At 35.8% G+C, this 23483-nt stretch overlaps 3 protein-coding genes across 4 annotated transcripts; 1 reads left to right on the top strand and 2 right to left on the bottom strand.

Annotated features, from left to right (window-relative positions):
* Window positions 1-5299: 5299 nt before the first annotated feature.
* On the bottom strand, window positions 5300-7408 carry LOC141435162 (allergen Tha p 1-like). The gene is made up of 3 exons (XM_074097760.1): window positions 7297-7408; window positions 6343-6536; window positions 5300-5724 (listed from the first exon to the last, which is right to left on the bottom strand). Exons 2-3 carry the CDS (start codon window positions 6533-6535, stop codon window positions 5537-5539), a joined length of 381 nt encoding a protein of 126 aa, XP_073953861.1. The 5' UTR covers window position 6536; window positions 7297-7408; the 3' UTR covers window positions 5300-5536.
* Window positions 7409-13608: 6200 nt separating this feature from the next.
* Window positions 13609-16961, top strand: LOC141435157 (ejaculatory bulb-specific protein 3-like). 2 transcript variants are annotated; one of them, XM_074097748.1, is made up of 4 exons: window positions 13609-13705; window positions 14985-15207; window positions 15764-15890; window positions 16733-16961. In XM_074097748.1, the coding sequence occupies exons 2-4, from the start codon at window positions 15018-15020 to the stop codon at window positions 16869-16871; spliced, it is 456 nt and encodes a 151-aa protein (XP_073953849.1). In that variant the 5' UTR covers window positions 13609-13705; window positions 14985-15017; the 3' UTR covers window positions 16872-16961. The 2 variants fall into 2 exon arrangements, with proteins under 2 accessions (XP_073953849.1, XP_073953850.1); XM_074097749.1 differs by having other exon boundaries at window positions 13623-13705; window positions 14959-15207.
* Window positions 16962-19138: 2177 nt separating this feature from the next.
* On the bottom strand, window positions 19139-21983 carry LOC141434654 (uncharacterized). Its single transcript, XM_074097075.1, has 3 exons — window positions 21578-21983; window positions 20697-20823; window positions 19139-19929 (listed from the first exon to the last, which is right to left on the bottom strand). The coding sequence occupies exons 1-3, from the start codon at window positions 21867-21869 to the stop codon at window positions 19767-19769; spliced, it is 582 nt and encodes a 193-aa protein (XP_073953176.1). The 5' UTR covers window positions 21870-21983; the 3' UTR covers window positions 19139-19766.
* Between the last annotated feature and the right edge of the window lie 1500 nt (window positions 21984-23483).

Genomic DNA, 23483 nt, shown 5'->3' with positions numbered 1-23483 from the left:
TAAAGAACTACATCGGAGGCGTATAATAATTAAGCGCAATAGTTCGATTACTGAGGTTTACCGCATAAAATATAGTTTTAATGAAGTAAGTGATACCGATCATGATACGCGGTTTCATTTTAAGCTTTAACCACATCGAAATGTATTTTCAATAGTCTATACTTTTTGACTTAGCACGAGGGCTCTACTTTATTTATAAGTGTTTCCTATTACATTTATTACAGTAACTTGTTTATTTATCATTGATTTTTGTTATAATTTTTATTAAGTCACAAATAAATGTTTCTTTCTTTTTCTCACTTGTGACATAAAAACTTTTTACATTTATAAACCTAAAATTGTTACTGGCCATCAAGGCGTCTGAAATTACGTTTATATGAATAAAAAACTTTTTCATGCCTTTTATATTAAAAAGAATAGTTTAACCGTTTTAAAAAATACTTCTAACATGATTTTTTATTTAACTAATAGGTACCTATTTTTAACCGACTTCAAAACAAGGAGGAGGTTATCAATTAGGTTGTATTTTTTTATACATATAATCTACCTACACAGTGGGGTCCTTACTTTTTAAAATTAAATATTCTGGTCAATGCGTCTGTGCGTCATAAAAATGCTTGCTAATAGGTATATTTATCAACCACTTAAAACTCTAACTTCGAAAACCAATAAACCTTCAACCAATCTTAAAAACATCCTATAATGCTTTCCTCGAATTTTATCTCGCCATAACAAGTAAATAATGAATCAGCGTCTAAAGTCTAAGGCGTCGTCACAATCTGCTACCGTCAGCCACCGACGTCACTACTTTACCTGATATTTATTAATAGTCGAGTCTGCTGATGATTGTTTCTAATTTGCATACTGGCAACTTTGGCATGTGGCAACTTTGTTGGTCAATGTTAGATATGTCATTGTTTATAATGTAAGTATTATTGTACCGTTTGTGCCCAAATACTTACATAAAAATAAATAAATAAATTTTACCCTTTGCTCGCAGCTTATTCAATGAGCCAGAAGCAGGCCTAGGTATCGATTTTTGAAATCAGGTTTTTTAAAATAACTTCTAAAGTGATATATAGTTATTTTCAATACATTTGCTCGAAAAATGCACTTTCAAATGATGTACATGGCTCGTAAGTTCATTTTACCGTACTAGTGCGATATTTAAGTTTTTTTTAATTCTCCATTTTAAAAGTTTACAAGCAGTTTTAAATGACAAAAATTAAAAATTTCGACTTATACGTAGAAAAATGTATAAATATACAAAACTAAGTAATGAATTTGCAAAATTTATTGTAATTATTATAAACTGTAACTTAATTACCTCAGATTTTAATAATTTCCACCTTTTATTTATTCGAAAAAATCGCAGTGGCTGAACGCGTCGAACCTTTGCCTGATAATTTTAGTTAATCTAATTAAATACAGAACTTACGCATGCGCATTACGGACGCGCCATTTTTGGTAAACTTTGCATTGTTTTGTTTTTATTTTTCAATTTTGTGTTATTATTATTTTTTTCTTTTCTTTTAAAGCTTGAAAGATTTATTTAAAAGTTAACATTAAAATAAACATAAAACATGCCACACAAATACAAAATTATTATTATTGTTATTAATTGCCTATTTTCTCACAAATGTATTGAAAAACGTCGTATGATACACGGTTGGCAAGGTTTTACAAACTCGTGACGATGAAAACCCTCGCCTTGCGGCTCAGGTTTATCACTCGTCAACTCATTTGTAAAACCTTACTTACCAAACTCGTATCACAAATAACTATTTTGTTTTAGATATTGCCTTGATTGTCGGTTATACAAGTTGCCGAATAATTCACAAAAACCTAACCCAAAACCAAAACTTAAGAATTATTGAATGTTTGCCGCATCTTCTTCTAAATCGATACTTTTCTTCGAAGTCTTTCTTGAGGTGAACCCTTACCTTACTTACTTATAACTTACCTTACCAATTGGTAATAAAGAGCGCTGCTGTCCACTCTCACTTTGTTGTTAGGTGTTTTGCGACACCTACGGGAAGAGATAAGTTCGCCATATTTTAAAACCGGGAGCAGCATCGTACATATTGCCGCATATGATATGATATTCTGCGTCTAAACTTGGCCCAATAATAAAAAAAAACTGTTTATTACAAAGAAAATGAATGTGTGAACACCATATACTTACTTAGAAATCTTTATTATTTAAGATTATTGTAACTCAGGAGTTCAGAGGGGGAGCCCCTATTATAAATAGGGGATCAGAGTATAATACGGGTGACACTCTTTCCCGGCCCGGATAATAATAATAATAATAATAATAAAGCCTTTATTCTCTGACCAAAAAAAAAGTAGTAGGTATAAATTAAGCTTATAAACTAATGTACAAAAAATTTAAAAATAACTAGTAGTAGTAATAGTTAGATAGGTAGTTAGTCAGGGGGGCAAAGTCTAGACAAATTTTTCATCATCTATCCAGTACTCTACTCCCCACTTTAATTTTATGTAAATATGTATTCGGCAACCATTTTATTGGTCAGGTTGTCCTTGGGCATAGGCCTCCCCTAGTTTCTTCCACTCTTCCCTGTCATGGGCTAATCTTCTCCATCCTTTTGGTAAGTCATCTTCCCATCTTTTTATTGGCCTTCCTTTTCGTCTTTTTCCATTCCTAGGATACCATTCCATTACGTCCTTCGTCCATTTTTCTCTATTTGTTCTGATAATGTGTCCAGTCCATGACCACTTGAGACGTTTTATTTTTAGTAGTACATCGCTAACTTTTGTCCTTTTCCTTATTGTTGATGACTTACACCTGTCACTTAGCCTTATACTTAGCATACTACGTTCCATACTGCGTTGGCAGGTTATTAGTTTCTGACTGATTTTGCTTGTACAAGGCCAAGTTTGACACCCATAAGTGAGGCATGTAAGTATACACGAGTTGTACAGTTTACTTTTCACATGCATGGGAATTGTCTCGTTTTTAAATATTTCTTTTAGCGAAATCTTTATTATTTAAGATTATTGTAACTCAGGAGTTCAGAGGGGGAGCCCCTATTATAAATAGGGGATCAGAGTATAATACGGGTGACACTCTTTCCCGGCCCGGATAATACCGGGATGGAAATACCGACCCTGTTTTTCGTGGTACACGCCCATAGAAGCTCCTGTCAGTTTCTATGGGCGTGTACACAAAAAACAGGGCCGGTATATCCATGTCGGTGTTATCCGGGCCGGGAAAGAGTGTCACCCTTATAATACTACTTTATTATTTACTTTATTTTATGCACTGATGTGCATAAGATAAAGCAAATATAGCTTTGTTTGACTATATTATTTTAAACATTTATCGTTTATAACAGATATATGTCATTTGTTTATATGTGTATTTACTTATTTTATGACAATATTTAGTGCCCTCTTAATTTGGTTTCTCTACCTACATTATTTAGGACACGCCTGGGAAGGCTGTTCAGCACAAGAGGTAGATAAGTGGTCCTTATCCGTTTACCATATGCATTGTTTGATTTTGGTATTTTTATTTTGGTACTCGTATTATTGATTTTGACGCATTTTTATGTTTTTCATATGATAGTTAATATTTTTTAAATTGTATTAATTTGTTCGAATGGAATGAAGTGCCATGGATTGCCAGAAGAGATGAATGCAATTAACTGAGAGAAATAAATTGCTGTCACTTGGCCTGCCGCAAGGTCTGAATTTTCAGGTGCTAACTGCGGAGAGGTGGCAGACATTTTAAACTTGATATTTGAGGCAATAGAAAAATGTATACACTCTTTAATTATGATGTCTACATTAAAAAAAAACAGAGCTATCTATGAGATTAGACCGCAGTGAGGAAATCGATCCTTGAATTTTTAAATACACATGAAAATATTTTTTTCATCACACTTGCTCGTCAATAACATTATTCCATGCCTGCAAACCAAAGGCCAATGGTCTCAATAGTTCCCGCGGGAATTATGGATTTACGTATAGTTTTCCTCCCCAAGGGAGTTATGACTTTAGTTTTAAAAAGCTAGTAGGTAGGTACGTCATTTCAGACTAAAGAGGTTTCAAGTCAGCCATCGTTTTATTTACATATTTAAAACTTAGCTATAAGGAACCTAATTTTACACCATAAAAATTTTCCGCGCTTCATGAAACTTCGTTTTTTTTATATTTTAAATTTAAATCAAATTGTCTTGCAATAAATAATAATCTGGCCGTAAGACCATTCGAATTCTAAACTAAACACGGTTCTTAGTATTATCTATGGTTGACGGCTCGAAAAAAGTGTCAATCAGGGGGGCTACCACGAAGTTCGAAAATCGAAGCTCATATCGTTTTCCTGACGTCAATATTATTTAATATGAGAGTGAGAGAGACGGTACGATACGAACTTTGATTTTCGAATTTTGTAGCAGGTAGTCCCCTGTATTGGCGGGTAGCCATATTTTATTCAGTTGTTTTCTTAGTGTCTTGCTTTTGCTGAAGTGTGAAGTGTTTGGATAAAAAAAATTTTTTTTGCTTTTTTTTTCCTCGCTTTGTGATGAAAATCATTGTGTGTATCACGGGCCGTAAGGGGATTACAAACTCGGGTCATTAAAAGACTCTCGTTAGTAATCCCCTTCTTGCGCCCCTTAATGCACAATGTACTATTGCAAAAAGTTGGTATAATTAGTCAAGACTTAGACAGATGGTGAAAAGTTGTATTTAAAAAAAATGAAAAGCTTACTCATTCGTGGGACTCTCTGCCAACACTATTAAAACATCATCTTTAAAAATCACAAAAAACTGAACTTTTCCCAATTTTTGTTACATGTTGTAACAACATTTGTATTTTTGTATATTTTTCAAGGCCATCTCTCATGCCAGGCACATTAAAAATATTTATCCATAACTATTTAGGTACTTTTTATATCTGCTACTGCTTAACTGTACATTTTCTTTCTCATGCAATGGTACTGTCACCATCATCAACATTGAGGCTGTATGAGGTCAAAAACATCCGAACACGATCTTACGCGACTGACAATCATCATCGATCACGTTCAGATATTTTAGGGAATCTAAACAGCGCCGCGATGCTTATGATGTCAACTTCATCTAGCGATTTTGATGTCAATAGTGTACTTTTTAGCTGCTCGGAAACAAATAACTAAGTATTTATCATTATCACTTGCATTTGCTTATTTTTCTTTTTTTTATCTTTACGCATATAGGCTGTAGGTATGTTTCGCCTCATATCACTATAATGACCATTAGGGTAAGCTTCATAAAACGATATAAAACACACAAGTTAAACTAACAATTTAATAATTTATTCCAAAATCACACTAGGTATGCAATATCACAATTCTAGCAACACATCGTTGCTTTATTATAGCATCGTTGATTACGTTCAGCGAGAAAATACCAGCGAGTAATTGCGGGGCTACAAAGCTTTCAACCAAATAGAACGACGTACACTAGTCAATGTATAGCTACTTGCTGATTTTCACTCGCTTAGGACCATCGACGCGTAGTTCTTAGTCATTTAAGCGACGGTTTTCAGGTCCTTTTCGTACTTTGCGACGTATTTGCGGTCGGGATCGTACTTGTCGCACAGTTGGTTCCAGTAATCTACCTCCTTGTTGATGAGATGTCCGATCACACGACGAGTGCCTTTGCGCTGGGCCTCAGTACACTTGGCACAGTTGTTCTCCAAAGCCTCCCTGATGTGGGCTGTAAAAGAAAAATAATAAAATAAATAAAGCTTCGTGGCATTCGTAGACATTAATGTCCAATAAATATCATGACACAACTGGCAGCAATTGCCTGGTCCCAAAATAAGCAAAGCTTACGTTATGGGTACTAGACAATGGATAAACATATTTATGTAAGTATGTAGATATTTACACATTAACACTTTTGTATGTAGGTAGGTAAACTACTACTTATTAGTTATAGCGTAAATTTTAAATACTATCAAATTATGACTTTCTTATAATCCGCATCCCGAATACAATTTAGTTTTGTACAGAAAATTGTATGTAACCAAGATCTTGATGAAACTATGTAAGAGAGGACGGTACCTATAGTATAGTGTATATATGTAAAGAAATATATATTTGACGCAGATGTATAGATAGGTACTTAGGTATATTATGACTGTCAGTATACAGTCACCATCCTAAATAATTATTGGAGTTGTATTTGTGCTCATGAACATCTGAATACAACCGAGCTATCAATCGCGTAAATACGTGTCGTGTTCACATATTTTTGACCTCTTCACGATTTTCACGGTGGAGGCTGTACACTTTAAAGCCAATTTACTTTATCTTATCAAGTTATACATACATTTCAGTTCCTTGCCGTCGGCGGTGCACTTGCCCTGCTCAAGAACACAGTTGAGGTATGGCACGAGGAGGCGACGGTTGGACAGGATCTCGTCCAAGTCGACATTGTCGAACTTGTCGGTGTAAAGATCGCCGGGACGGGCGTAAGCCACCGCGGCGAGAGCGAAGAAACAGACTACGATGAAGCTCCTCATGCTGGAAAAAACGTGTGACGATTAGCGATTGACCAAAAACCGAGGACGTAAATAATAGGACACACCAAAGGACCATTTTCTGTGAGAAATATCGTACGTTTCGTTAGATTGCGGGGCCGTACCTGACTATGGATTTATATGTGATCAGTCATCGACAGTAATGTATTGTAACACGCGTGATATTTCTCGTCTGCGACATAAGAAAGAGAAACTAACATGTATAATATAATATATATAAATTACTGAAATAAAGTACAAAATGGATAAAGAGGATTTATTGTCATTGTTGTTTGTAATATTGAAGTATTCTACGTCAAAAATGTGTCAATTTTATGGGTAAGACAGTGGTGCCCCCATTAACTGTCTCTCTTTGTTTAGGCATTTTGTTTATGACAATAGAGCCAATCACTGATTTTTATTCACTTGTTTTCATTCCTTTAATTTTTTATGATTTAGATTTATTTACCCGTCACATTCACAATCAGCGTCAATAATAAGTGTTATTTAATAACGCTCCTAGACGAAAATTGGAATATCTAAATCATTATAATTCATAAAAAATATTAAAAACAGAAAAATAGCAACAAAACAAACTGAAAATAATGCAAATGTTGCCGTTGCACTTTGCCAAAAGAAAATTAAGAACGAAAATCTTAAATGGAAAACATTCCCAAAGCTGTCTCAAGATAAATAGATGCCCAAAAAGCAGTATTACCTCTTTGTATGAAAATAAATGAATTTAATATTTGTTTGGTACTCACATTAATTTGGTATATGACAGTACTGGCCGACACCCCTGGTGAATACTTTGTGATGCAACACACAGAACTCGCAGACTTTTATACCGATTACAACTTTAACACCGGCGAACAACAGAAAACCGGTTTTGGGCCATTTACTGTCTCATGGAAACGTCAGTCATTAATATACGATAGCTCAGTGTTACCGGCCATTTTTTTGTATGACGTGTGTTTAAATTAATATTTGGTGAGTTTCATCTTTTTAAGACGTCATGGACGTTTTGAGTTCAAACGTACCTAAGTCACGCCTTGTGGCCGGCGATTGGGTACATACATGATTAATTCCTTGAATGATTAAAATAGGTAAGTAATGTCTATAAAATTCCATGCCTAGAACCAGCTACAAATCATTAATATAACATTAACTTGTGAGTTAATTATAATTGTTAAAAAATCGTGAATTTTGCAAGAATTCATAGCAAGTTTAGGAAAAATATTTGCGATTTGGAATGTCGCAACTTATTTAGTATTTGTTTAAACGCAAAATGAGAAGCAAGGTAATTTAAATCAGTATTATTTCATAAATGTATATTTTAAATTAAATAAGGTAGGTACCTATATATTTAAGGAAACTTTATTTAGGTTTTGATTTTGGTTTTTGTTTGGTTTAATACATATAAAATACTTAGGTTGTAAATATCTTGTATAGCGTTGGGGACACCACAACAGAGAGATATAAACGCCTTGGAAAATAATTATTTCACACCAAATTAAAACAAAAGCATTAATAGTTAAGTGTTATAAGTGTAATTTTAAAGGTATTAATAATTATGCAATTATGGGTATGGTTAATTAGTAATAACACTTACGACTGATAAGCTAAAAGCTTACTATTTCTCCTGTAATTCTGATATTACACATTTATATGAAAATCTGAAAAACCACAGGCATAGATAATTACGTCTAGTCCATACTTACAAAATTTCATTTATTTCTAATGCCTAGTTTTCAAATGAGACCTACGTTTGTATGAAGAATGGAACGAAGAGACTTCTCTTAAGAAAAGTGTCAAAATGTCATATCGGACACTTTTTTTACAAAGTTTTATTTAGCTTTACTATTCACATTATTATATTCTATGTTTACAACTCATGCAAGTGATTGTGACCTACTGCCAGTAGTTGAATTTACTTTAAATTTGGTATAGGTACGTATGTATGTATAGAGCTCTAGGTCTCGAATTTAGCAATAATACATTTATTTTTAGTTAAAATATTTTTTCATCCTCATTCGCCAATCATCTGCAGCGTAACTACCGTAAGATAAAAACTTCGCTCCAAAACTCTCAAATAATTTTCAAAAAATATTGAAAAAAAGCATGCACTTTGGATCTGATCTGACGCACGTGTGAATTTGCATATCTCTTCTAGGTATATTATAATACTTAGGTGTAGTACACCTACAATAAGTGATACTTGAGTACCTGTTCGAGTAAGTACCTACGTAACTAAATATCTACAAACAAAATGACAAAAATAAAAAAAAGATAACGCCTGAAAAGCCGGTAACGTTTAGGTAGAATCAAAATAGATTATAACATAATATAATTTATTCATTTTTTATTTTTTATTGGACTGGATGGCAAACGAGCAAGTGGGTCTCCTGTATTGTAGATGCGATGCCAACCTAGAGGCTTAAGATGGGATACCTCAGGTGTCAGTAATTTCACCGGCTGTCTTACTCTCCACGCCGAAACACAACAGTGCAAGCACTGCTGCTTTTTAGGGTTCCGGAGCCAAAATGGCAAAAACGGAACCCTTATAGTTTCGCCATGTCTGTCTGTCTGTCTGTCCGTTCGCGGCTTTGCTCAGGGACTATCAATGCTAGAAAGCTGTAATTTTGCACGAATATGTTTGTAAACTATGCCGACAAAATAGTACAATAAAAATTTCAAAAAAAAAATTTTTTTAGTGTACCCCCCATAGATGTAGAGTGGGGGTGATTTTTTTTCACATCCAACCTTGTAGTGTGGGGTATCGTTGGATAGGTATTGTAAATTCATTATGGGGTGGGGATTCAGTGATTTGTTTGCAAAATATTCAACTTTAAAGTGCAAATTTGCATTAAAATCGAGCGTCCCCAGCACCCTTTAATAATAATAATAAAATTTGAAAAAATTCGGAATGGTAGTAAGTATATCAAATTTTCAAGTAAAACTATAACGGCTAACTTTGCTTGAGAATTATTAGTAGTTTAAGAGTAAATAGCAGCCTGGTATAAAATATACCTAAACTTGGAAGATTCCGTATAAAGTACGAAATCCTTAAAAAAATATTACTTATTTTTTCATAATGGCTACGGAACCCTATTTTGGGCGTGTCCAACACGCTCTTGGCCGGTTTTTATGTGTTTGATGGGATTAATATCACAAACTCCATCATAGCATAGTCAATAAGTCACCTACTAGGTTCTAATGGAAAACTACTTAGGTGATAGGTACTTGATAATTTTATGATTAGCGGAATTTTCTAACACAGTCTAATGATATCCTATTGACGATTAGAATTAATAACCGTATGATGTGTACCTAATCATAATTATGGTCCGAGACAGAGATGGTGAGGGATCAATCTTCAAAATATGGGGCACGAAGTGCTCCTGCCAAGTTCTGCCGCAGACAAACTGCCGTAATGCTGCCGTATCATCTTTTCTCGAACCATTTTGGCGTATTTTCACGCGACTATCACTGCAATGGATAACTTGCAGCACTGGGATAAAGTAGAAGCCTGAAATTCTTTTTTTTGGTAAGCTTAGCGGTACTTATGAGAACTCTACAATTTCAAGTTTATAGCTTCATTTATTTTTTTTATAACCTAAAAGTAGCTTATTACACATAATTAATGTAACCCATCACGTGCCCTGAGGACTACAGTTATTGTAGCCCTTAACTTTTTTGCGCCAATATACATATTTTCTGCGGGAACATTTTGAGAGCAAATTCTGTGGGAGGGGCCGATACGTGACGATTAGAACAGTCACGAATTTATTCGAAACATGTCGGTCTTACCTCGACTATATAATACGTATGTTGAATGATTCGAATAATGCTTTATTTTTTTTTATTTTTTTTATTCGACTGGATGGTCAAACGTGCAAGTGGGTCTCCTGATGGTAAGAGATCACACGTTTCATAAAACATCTGAAACACCAGGGGTATCGCAGACGCGTTGCCAACCTAGAGGCTTAAGATGAATACCTCAGTGCCAGTAATTTCACGGGCTGTTTACTTCCACGCCGAAACACAACAGTGCAAGCACTGCTGCTTCATAACAGGAATAGCGAGCAATACTTATGTTATACTTGTACTATTACTTAGTCTGTGGTTATACCGCCGACATTATCGTCATAGAAGATCAAGTTTTATTCTTGTTCATGACACGTTTCGAGTTTACCCGGCACTTTGTAACCGTGTTTGTAATTAAAAATGTATTTCTCTGGAATTGACGTCATTCGATCTGTCAATACCTATAGGCTAAAGAATTAATGACTTAGTACCTACTGATTGGAGACTATGATAAGGGTTTCCAATATAGTTTGTAAATACTTGTCGTCACTAATGTTCAATTTAACTTGAGCTTTCACTGTTCATATCGCAACTTCCATCCATCCTTACCATAGGGTGTGGATGCAATGTACAGTACAAAGCCCTGGCAACGGGACATTCAGAGCTTTAGTATGTTATGTAAAATTTTATTCCATGAGTATTTTAGATGTGAAACTTGGTGAACAGGTGTTAGTTCATATTTAGCTGCAGTTTGAAGGGGTTTTTTTGAAAACCCCACGGAAATGGGTAATACGGGGCATTAACCTCATTTCTATGGAGTATTGTGTAAATATCGAAATCTACACAGATGGAGTGTCGGGCTAGTGACTCAATAAAGCTTTTATCAGATTGCGAAAATTCAATTAAGGTCCACGTTTTCTCATAGCAGTTCTTTTAGAATATGTTTACTATATGAACTCTAATGCCACTCTGTAGGAATTTTGGATCTGTTATGTACCGCTGAATACTTTTGCAACTTTTCCTCATATGAGATTGTTCTCCTTTCACCTCCGCTTCATACCTGCATTGAGTGGATACCGATCAGGTTTTTTGTTCTGAGTATGATCAGTATTTGCAATACCGCGCACCTGAAGGAAAATGCAAAGGAGGTTGAGACCCACAGCACAAGCGGATGTCAAAGAGATCGTCAACGTTTTTTATAAATAAACAAGCGTGTCTTATCTTTGATAATAAATCAAGTGCGCGGACGGCGACTTAAACGGTCAAAGTGCTGATTATTTTTTTAGTTAAGTACCTACCTAGACCTAATAAGTTTCAAACGTAAACGCATGATAACTGAATAAAATATGGCGCAGGAGCAGTTATCTCCTATTAACTTTACACGTCACAAATCGAAATTTATGTTATATATTTACTATTTATACGCCGAATGGGTAGGTATATACCTATTATTAAGCCCTATTCTGCGGTTCACCACAAATTCTATGGCCAGCTTCTATTATTGCAATAAATGCTTGGTTATTTTATAGAGACCCATCACATTAACAATCGAGCCTTTACAGTATTGTTTTGAGATCGACTGTAATATGACAAATTGTGAAAACGCTTGTTTATGTATATGTCTGCGGTCGATCGTAAAAATCCGCCAGATCACGAAATTCCTAGGCATACCGTGAAACGCCGCCATTTCATGAACTGGCTAAGGGACATCCGCCATATCGTTCAAAACTCAACGTTTAACGATTTGCCTAGTGACGATTAGGCAGATCATGGTAGTCCTAGGTATATCATGAAACGCCGCCATTTAATGATTTGGTCAGTTTAGGCAGATCATGAAATTCCTAGGCATATCATGATACGCCGCCATATCGGTTCTGGCACTTCGCCGGCCGCTGCCGCGGCACGCACGCTCGTGCGTTGTGGTCACAATTTATACTAACCACTCCTCGCTTCGCTCGTCGTACCTAAATTCGGATTCACAAGAACTCGTGTGAATGAAATGAACGAAACTGTATAACGGAAAATGTATAATTGAAATAAACTTATTATTTAATGTATTATTTAATATTATTATTTGCTAATGGTGATTCTAAGGATTTGTTGACACAAAACATCCTTACAAAATGGTGTCGATAAAAATATTTTACTGTATCGTACTCGTACCTATTGTTAGAATATGGGTGGCCAAGACATAAATAAGTACGTAGAAAAAATAGATGAAGGAAGTAGGTAATATGATGATGAATAAAACTCAAGGACTGACGCAATTCCTGATGCTGTTTGCTTATTGTGATGCAAATGCCTGTCCTAACACATTTTAAATGGAGGTCAGGCAGTATGAGGGGTTAAAATTGTCATTTGTTTTTATGCCATTTATCGTGACTCATGAGTTGGGGTCAAACATGCTTCTTTGTGACATAACAGCTATAGATAGTGCCATTCACGATGACGCGTGCCGTGGTTCTTATTACAATGTCATTAATGTCTAATTTTGACAAAATCACGCGTCTTCGTGGATAGTACTATCTATAGGTACAGTAGGTATATGTATTTTAAAATCTGATAAACTTCAACCAGGTAAATGTTTTTGCCATCAAGTGAATAACGCAGGAAGATTATAAAAACTATAGATAGAGAACTGTAAATCATTATTTTAATTATCAGCCGGAAGACGTCCACTGCTGAACCTATGGCCTCCCCCTTAGAACGCCACAATGAACGATAACTCGCCACTAGCATCGACCGGTTGCCTGCAACTCGCACGATGTTGTCAGTCCATACAGTGAGAGGCCTACCACCGCTTCTTTTTTTCCGGTCAAGGTCGTCACTCGAGGACTTTTCTCCCCCAACAGTTATCTATTCTTCGAGGGATGTGGCCCGCCCATTGCCACTTGTCGGTGACTTTTAGTTCTTCAGTAAATTTTAATTCCAGAAATTTCCGTATCGAGTAAATACTTGCTTTAAATAATTGTTTAGTGTCTTTTACAACTTAGTATCATGTTAGTATTCTATATTTCAACATTCAACTAGTGTAGATGCTAGCAATTTACTGTTATCAACATTAAATCACAACTGCTTAGAAAATTGAATGAAATGAGTTACATGAGTTGCATTCGACTTTACTTACTTGTTTATGGTCTTATCAGACGAATGCTTGACTACGGAACTAATATCATAGCAAGATGAACACAAAAACGTATTTTACTTCAATTCTCAATACGGACTGACAAGTTAAACATAAGTATGTCTACAATGGAGCAAATTGACCATCAATTTTCTAAACCTTATAAAAGAAGAGCTCCTGGTTTAAAAGCACGAGTAATCTGTGGAATTTTGCCTTGTTAAGAAATAAAACGTTTTACAAAGGTAAGGAAAATATTTTCTTGTTGTAAGTTTTTAATCTAATCAAGTCGCCAAGTCGAGCAAAACAAAAAAAAAGGCACGGCCGTACCATACTTTTCTCGAAGCCATTCAGGCTATTTTCAACATAGTTTTTACTTTTTCTCTAGCTAGCAGTAGGTGTGTACTTTCTTAAAACGCCAATATATATTTACCTGTATCTACTCGTATATATGTAACGAAATCTTTAAACCTAATGTATCAAATTTCATCCCAATCCGTTCAATCGTTTAGGCGTGAAAGAGTTACAAATACACACACGCACTTACAAACGTTTGCATTTATAATAGGTGTATTAGTTAGTACCTAGTAAGTAGTATGATTTCTGATTGCTCCTCACAAAATGCAGCACTCATTCGACTTCACTTCTTCAATATTGTAGCTCAACTTTTCCTTTATCTATGTACATAAATAATTTATTAATCCCTTATTGTTATGTCTAAATGCTTAAAGCCGTGAAAAGCAGGGGCCAACCGTGTTATATGAGATTTCAATACGGTGTCCGAGATAGCGCAAATTTAGCTTATCTTATCTACCTTACGTAAATACCGCGTATGCACGTGTAGTTATACGGGGATGGTTTTTTTAACTTCATGCTTATTTAATTTCAAAGAAATTTGAGTAATAATAAGAGATTAGCTTAATTTGTCAAATACGTGGAATTATCTGATTTTAGTTTTCTCAACAGAGGTTTTTTCGTACAGTCACCATCAGATATTTCGGAGCAGCCAAGGTAGTCAAAAATATCGGAGCATGCACTCTATTCCCAACGCATTAGAGTTCATGCTCCGATATTTTAGATCACCTTGGCTGCTCAGAAATATCTGATGGCGACTGTACCAGTGGTAGATTTTTTTGACATTTATATATACTTAAGTGCTTGTTATATGTAGCTTAAATTTAATAAAGATATTTTGACTTTGATAAGCACGATTAGTGAGGTCTAAGACTGACAACGCGACGCCACCGGAGACAAGAGGGCTGGCAGCTTCCTCGCTCAGCGTCTTGGCATCGTCATACAGCGAGGAAATGCTGCCAGCATTCTTGGAACCATGCCACAGGGGCCTTTTTTAGATTTAATATATTAGTTTTTAATTATTATTATTAAGTTTTTGTTGTTTAAATCATTTATTATAAATGTATTTAAGTAGATTGTTATTGGAATATTGGTTACTTCCTATTGATTAGTTGGTAATTTCGTTCAATTAAATCCAAATAAGACTGACAATCAACGGCGCATACGCAGAAATTAAAAACTTCAACGAGACGAAGCTTCCCGATGAAGGCCCTCGTCGTCATCTTCGTCATCTACCTGTTCTGCCGATGCAACGCCGAAGCCCCGACGTACACGACGAAGTATGACGGGATCGACTTGGACGAGATACTGGCCAGTAGCCGCTTGCTGACTGGCTACGTCAACTGCTTGATGGATTTAAGACCGTGCACTCCTGATGGGAAGGAACTGAAAAGTGAGTTGTTTGTCTAAAAAACCGACAAGTGCGAGAAAAACTCGCGGTAAGAGGTTTCGGCACTTACGTAGAGTAATGTTCAACTCAATCGGTTAAGTAGTTTTGGAGTAAATTGACAGACAAACACGTAAGTCCTATAAGAGTTCTATTTTTTCCTTTTGAGGTACTTAAAAGGTTTTATTTTAATTTGCTGATTGCTTTTTCATAAACAATCCAAAGGCAGTTCAATTTATCGACCAAAAGTCTAAGGTACATAATAAAGCTGTACTCAATATCAATCGCTTAACTTAGCTGTTTCCTTTAGACCTTATTGCGCCCTGAATCACAGGAGATCCTGTTCTGCGTTGTTCAAGTATGGGATCCCTACGCAACTAAGTGAAATTTGGTAGACAGCTAATTTTCGCCTTTGTTAATTATATGATTTTTGATTACAAAAGCTGGTGCTTGTACAATTTAAGACAGTAGTTTAGTGATCATTATTTTGGTAAGAAAGCTCAGTGTTCGTACAAACTTAATAAGTACTATCTGGTGATAATTTTATTTGTTGCCATTATAGAGAATCTCCCGGACGCCATATCGAATGACTGCAGCAAATGCACAGAGCGGCAGCAGCAAGGGGCCGACAAAGTCATGCACTACATCATAGACCACCGCCCTGACGACTGGGAAAAACTTGAGAAGAAGTATGTTACTTACTAACTACACCCAGATATGTTAATGAACTGAATCCAATACTCGTTATTTTTTAATTTCAAATCATCAAAATAAATTCAAATCAATTTATTACCCTGAATACGGTATAGTCTTATGTCCGACATTTCTTGCGTATTCAACTGCATACAGGTGTACATGCAAGGGCATAAATATGTATACGTTACCAATACGTCAAAAATATATATACACCTTTATGCCATTAAACATAAGGCCGATATATACATATTTTGGCGCTATGGCTGTGTATATATTTTGCATTCCACTGTGCAAACATCTAAGTAAGTCCTAAAGGATAGAAAATTAACAAATATTGTAAAGTTAGAAATCATTTATATTTCTAAATACGGCAATCGTATTGTCATTTGAACCAGTTATAATGCCTGTTTATATTTATTTTACATGCAAAAATAAGTACCGTCTTTCATCTATGGGGAAGAGGGCCCTGAGAAGTTCAGAGTTTCACTGGTTAAGTTGTTATTAGGTAGTAGCACAAAGGAGAATAGAGAAACATTTTCTTGTGCATTTCCATGTTTTCACTTTTTGGCCTCTTCTGTTCTCATAATAAATAAGCTACTCGTAACTGAGATCTAGTAAAGGACTAAAGAATAGGTTTTGGTAGACTATGGAATCAATTTTCATTAGCGACAACTTCTCCAAAATGCTATATGAAATCATTACTAGGTAATTTCAAAACTATACCTACATAAATGTTGATGAGTCAACTTAGAAGATATCAGGCGCTCTGTATACAAACTAAAATCATTACTACCATATTGTTATCAGGCGCTCTATCAGCAAATTTTTATTTCAGATATAATTCCGACGGCTCGTATAAAAGAATATACTTGGAATCTAAGGTACATGTCGAAGAAACGTCTACTACAGCTAATGTAAAAGAAGCAGAAACAAAAAACACGTCCATGGAAACAAACAGTAACAATTCGTCGTGATTTTAACGACCTACGAAGATCGATACAACTTGGCAACAAAGTATGGATATTTGAAAAGAAAGTCGCTAATAAAATGGGGTTTTAAAAACATTTAAATTGAATTTATGTGCGAAATTTACCATGAACTTTTCATTAAACCTGAATACACCTGCCACGCAGTCCTTTAGTGTGTCTGAAGTATCCAAGCCGCACTGGGCCGCTAAGAGGAGGCCTGTGCGTGCTCGCAGTTGAAACGGAATGTATAGTGTTTTAAACTTTCGTGATTTTCACTCATAGTAAAAATACCACAAACGAGACTTATCACGCTAAAACACACGAGTAATATGACCAAGTTGATGGGGTGACAAATAAAAATGACCAAGTGCGGGTAGTTCGAGATACGAGTGCCGGTACTTTTTGTGATCAAGTGCGGGTAGTTCGAAGGACTCGCGCTGCTAGGCAGACTTGATACCCTACACTTCAGTCTACTCGTGACCACGGCCACTGTAATGTGGTTGAAACGTCGAGGTAAATATTACTCGTGTGTTATAGGTTTTAGTGCGATAAGTCTCGTTTGTGGTATTTTGACAATGCGGAATCTATAGGCCTAATATGTCATTTTCATTATATAAATAACATTACTGTATTAATAACTGAATTAAGTAACTAACCTACTTACCTTACACCTTACTTGTAGGTATCTCAAAAGTTATTTTTGAAGTACCTACCTATCACTCACTGGAACAGAGTTTTATTACCTAACATGCTTATTAACTTCACCTGTAACTAAGTAGGTGTGTATCTATGTATGTATTGGAATCCTATGGAACTTGATTTTCATCCAGTTCTTATTGTGGTATTGACACAAAATGTACCAATTACTTAACTATGTGTTAGTTCTGATGACAAGACACTATAATGGTACAACTACCATTGAGCTGATTTGATAATGGAACCGAAATAAGTAATAAGCATTGGAAATCCGAGACAAAATGATGTAACGTTTGTGTAGGTACTTTGGGTTTGTTCCTTGGGTGAACTTTAACCGAGAATTAATGGTATCCAGGGTCTACTTAATGATAAAGCAGTCAGGTAGGTAAGTATAAAATTTGGTTCACTATCAAAGCGTATTTTTAGTTCTATAGATTAATACAATTATTTAACACAAAAGTGCATAGCATTTTGACCGGCTCAGGAAACTTTGGATGTAGAACAAAATTCTAAATGAACTGCATTAATTTATTTAATATTTATCTAAAATGGCGAGACTACATGGCATTTAGGTAGGTACATATTTAATAAAGTAGAATAGCTATAATCAAAAACTTGTTTGATCAGTAGTTAATCAAAGTAATAGTTAAAATGTATGGCAAACATAACAATAGTTACCGCTTTTCTAAGGAAATTTGACTATTAATATCTTTAACTAAACTACGTACTGATCAAACAACGGGCTCTAAGTAGGCATTTTATTAATAAATACACAAATAAGGACGACGTCCAAGAGCTGGTCACTGTCCCAGAAGTTAACGACTATAGTTTTATGTCATGGGTTGGTCATGGGCTATAAAGGCGACAGCAGTGTGACTTCAATGGCATTAGCACGTCAAACACTGGGACATTTACCCTCTGCAGAATTATTTGCTATTGAAACGATATAGGCGTTTGATTAATAGTAGATTAATAACCAAGGGTGGAAGGTGACCCATTTCATCTGAGATATTTCTGGCGCTCGAACGAAGTGAGAGCGCCAATAGTTCAAGGGGAAATGGGTAATTTCACCCGAGTTAGACACTTTACTTTTCATTTCGACTGTGAGGAAAGCAAAATACTACAAAAAAATTAAAATATGAATTTACTTATATCCAACCTCCAACGGTACCTTTTCGACCTGACCACTTGCCACAGCCGACTATAAAAAAAATCGAGTTGGTCACGACGAACGAAGAAGTACCTTAAACCTTTATTACTTATTCATATATTCCATCTCTTTCTTTCACATTTCACGAATGACTTCCATCTCTTTCTCAACCTAACTAAATAAAGAGATGGAATATGTTCGTGACGTAATAAAGCTGAAATTTCTTGTTTCAAACGGATGTTCGGCGTTCAACATCCATTGTTGTATATAAACTCTTCGGTCACGACGTGCATCTAGATGGCCATGCCGAAACGTGAAAAAAAAAGTGTCATTGACGTAACTCAATTATCTTCGACACCGTGGCTAACCGAAAAATAAAAAAAATAAACTTTATACCCTAGACACGAAAACGCAATTTTCCACCCGGCTATCTACCCATGAAAATTAAACTTTCCGAACAGGAGAGATGAAAAATAAATTACTACTTATCTACAAGTAAGTATAGATAACTTAAAGTGCTGCTGAGTATGTTACTTAACAAAAAGTTATGTATAAATATGTCTATATATAAACTACGAAATATAAACCAAATTCCAAATAAAAAAAAAACACTTACGGAATCGCCTACCCTCATAACTAACCACTTGTCTTCTAAACACTTAGGTAATAAAAGAAAATATAGTCACACCTAGGCATTCAATAACAAACCTATTTTTTTTTTGCTTTCCCCTTTGTTATTTTAGTAATGTTTTTTTAATTCCAAGCTAACTTCAACTCAACCTATTCCATGACATTCCTCTTAACCCTCTTAACTCTAACTTTTGGCCATTGGAAATACTTTTTTTGCATTCCAAATTAGAAATGTGAATTACTTACACACAAAGCACAGCCTAAACCACTGGAGACTGGAAATTTTGCAGATAAAACTACCTAAGTACTTATGGATTATAGAAACCTCCACTAAGATTTGTAATTCCCATATTTTTTATTCTTTCAAACGAGCAAAGCCGCAGGCTTAAGCTAGTTGTACATGTAGCCTTCCTTGGACTAACAAGTTAAAGTCCAACCTTTTCCATATTATACCTTTTCACTCTTACTTTGACTCCTGGCAAAACGTGGCGGTCTGAGCTGATCACGTCCTCGGGCTCTCCTACCTCTCTATATTGCTCTACCTCAGGCGTTGTAGTCGTCTCTTCGGGACGTATCTGAAGAGCGGTCCTACAATGTTTACGGAATACTGCTTATCTTATTCAGTGCCTTAAATACAGCCGGTTTGAGAACTTTATCCTGTGCCTGTAAAGCTAGGTAGGTACTGTGTAAGTATCTTCAAATAAAATTTTAAGAGTATGCTCCACTTGAGGGGATGCATGTGCCAGCAGGATGGAATTAAGATGGATCGCTGTGGTTCCCTCGTAACACCCACGTCAAATAATCCGGATTTGAAACCTAATATCAATCGAGAAAAGTTGACATTGACTTGGACATATAACTTCAATTTAGTATTTATGTAGGTATGCAAGTGGTACAAGTCAACGCACGTAAAAAGAGCTCTGTGTGGCTAGTGGAGGGGATACGTTTGCGCATCTGTCAACTAACAAGCCAATGGCGTGACGGTCGCGCGCGCGCTCCTGCGTCCCCTTTCGCTCACTGCGCAGGTATATCGCCAGGAGCTCTTTTTACGTGCGTTGATTTGTATTCATGCTGTACCTTACGCCTTATTATTTTGCTGCCTTCTACCGGCATTATTTAGTAGGCAAGATAATTTCTGTGGCAGCTTTTTCACTTATTTAAGGGTAGGCAGATCAGACACAGTCGGCCAAGTATTTAAGCCTTCTAAGTATCTTATGAGGCTTTATCGATTAATAACCACCCATGAAACAAGCAACGTTTACGGGGAAAATTAGAGACTTGTGCAATCTGACATTACGAGTATTTATTTTGATTTCTACCCTAAGATCCTTTCTATTTTCTTGATGCCTCGGTACCTGGTAAGAAACAGTTTCCAAGCCGCAGGGTCATGAGCCATCATGGCGGCTATCACCTTGCCAGCGCCCTCTTTTTGAACAATAGTACAATCCTTGCAATCGTCTTTGATAGCTTGAATTATGACACCTGTAACAAGATTTGTTTCTTTAACGACTCATAATATACGCACCGCAGGTTCCACGCCAACGACAACCTATAAATACATCCATTCCTTCAATGCAAAAGCAACTTTCGTCCAATTGTGTTAAGGCTCAATTCTAGGCATTGCAATATAGAAGCCTGGCTATGGGTGATGTCTTTTGTATTTGACGTGGCAGCGAAAAGGTTAAGATTCATCCGACACAGTTTACTCGTAGACTTAAATTTAGGATAAAACGTATTCTTGACTCTATTTAGATGATGGGAGCAACGTAGAGCTGTGATAGTTTAATGATTTGAACTCTTAAAGCAGAGGATCATGGATCGGATCTCGGGCTCATTACTTCTGAGTTTTTCTAAATTTATGTGGAAAATTAAAATTAGCATTCCGTGAAGGAAAACACCGTGAGCAATGCCTGTACTACACCTGTATACGAAGCAATTCTATGATGTGTGTAAAGTTCCCAATCAGCATAGGACTTTCGTGGGAACTGCAGCATTCTGAGAGGAAACCTGTACTTAGTATTAGGAAGTATATAAAATGAGATGACGAAAATGAGATTAAAATGATGATGACGAGCAACGTCATCTGGATTTTGATGTAATTTTTAATATTGTATTAAATGTAAGTTCTCACACCTTCTAAGTATCTATTGGTTGGAGCAGCTGTAATACGATAGCGATTGTTTTACTAAGCGTTTTAAAAAGGGCATCATAAATTAAACAAAAATCTTATTCTTACTCTTAGTTTCCTTCATCGACTTGGAGCAGTAGTTGTCAGCCGACATCAAGCATTTGACGTCCATCGCCGGCAGAGGCTCAATCGCGTTGTTCAGCCTGACCTTACTCTTCAGCGCTCTTTTCTCCACGTCGTCTACCACTTCATTGATAATCGTCAGGTCTTCGTCTCCATAGACCACTCTGTAGCCTAGACTGTTGACCCCTTCACTCACAACTCTATCTATCCCGGGGGCTGTCGGTTCCCCTGAAGATACAGCTACAACTACACAGAGGACAGCGATCTCAGACAACATTGTTGGTGGTCGGTGGTGTTCTGAAGTGGCCAGCGAAGGCCCAGTCGCGAGTAAGGGTGTGTGATGCAACTGCACGTGATTGAGTTAATTGTCCTGCTATTTGTTTGTTTATAACAACAAAATGAGAGTTTTTCAGGGGTTGTCAAATGATTTTTTCTTGGTAACATGTAGGTACCAGTAGTTTTATAAGTACCTACACACCAGGGCCCTATTTAATAAACGTTACAATTTGTAAATTGTTATTGTAGATGACATAGGCTACAACTTACAAGTTTTTGTTTAATAATTTACAAAATTATAGAATTGTAGGTACCTGTTTTTCTCCATGAATTTCGTAATGAACCAAACAAATAGCGAAGGTACTCAACCGAAAAAAAGAACTTAAGTGTACCTTCGTTAATTGTGAAACTTAACCAAAAATCCACATTTTATGTAAATTGTAACTTACAATGAATATTTGTAAGTAAAATACGGCCATCGAAATCTACAACAGGCGTTTTCTACAATGTAAACTTTTATTAAGCAGCATTTTCAATATTAATAATTGTAAGTTTTATCAAGTTTTATACTTACTTGTATTTTTACATATTTGTAAAAAAATACAAGTAAGTATAAAACTTGTCACTTTTTTACAAAACTGTAGGATTATAACGTTTATTAAATAAGGCCAGCTGTTGCCTGGCATTTGTTCTGCATCGTATAAATGAACGAAGAAGTCAAAGTAGATTTTTATTGTTTCTTCAGACCATGTAAACCAATTTAAATTGTTTAAATTGAAAATGACATATCATCTACTTGGAGAGAAATTTATATTTCTCTCGCCGTTCTATAGCATACTGGTATTATTATACTCGTATTACGTATTCGTAGCATACTAAGTATAAATCTATGTCAGTTTAATTAAACACTTTTTTCAGACGAGTTCCTCGGTAATTAATGAACATGATATGATTGTATGATATTGACCCATTTGCGAGATCGCTTGTTACCTACTCTCAAGAAATTAGTCAGGCAACATTTTGTATAATGTTTTATCAACATTTATACTAGTTTTGAGTAGTTTTTTTTTATTTTTAAATTATTTAAGTACCTACTCACATTAGTTTTAAATAACTTTTAGTACCTATGAATATTTATGAACCTCGAGGTCTTTATATTGTTTTTGGTGTTTTTAAAATAAATAAATAAAATAAAAATAAATAAATGTTTGAGCTTATCGGAATACGATCCGCTAGTGTGGCGAGAGGCTGCCAAAGAGATCTCTCTCCAGCCAGATGTTATGCCTGGGGATGAGGGACAAATCAACTAAATATGAGAGGTCAACATAACTTAGTAGCACAAAGGTTCCACCCTGGTACGGTCGGTTCTCTAACTATAAATCCACTTTTTCATACTAGTTGCATAGAAAAGCGGATACTTATGTTAGGGCACCAACCTACGCGATTCAGTTTTTTCGATTGTATCTATTAATGATGGAAACATGGACTGAACATGAACTATCTAAGACTCAGAATAGTTACTTTTTTCAAGTACAAGTCCTAACCTTTAGGCCCCTCGGTTGAGCGCCCCTGGCGCGTGCAATATTCGGGGCGCGTGCGCCGCGTCCACAAACAA

This window comes from Choristoneura fumiferana, chromosome 14 (genome assembly GCF_025370935.1).
Source record: "Choristoneura fumiferana chromosome 14, NRCan_CFum_1, whole genome shotgun sequence".
In the NCBI taxonomy this organism is placed as follows: Eukaryota; Metazoa; Arthropoda; class Insecta; order Lepidoptera; family Tortricidae; genus Choristoneura; species Choristoneura fumiferana.
Note: the sequence above shows the minus strand (reverse complement) of the source record. Positions and strands in the feature narration are given on the sequence as shown.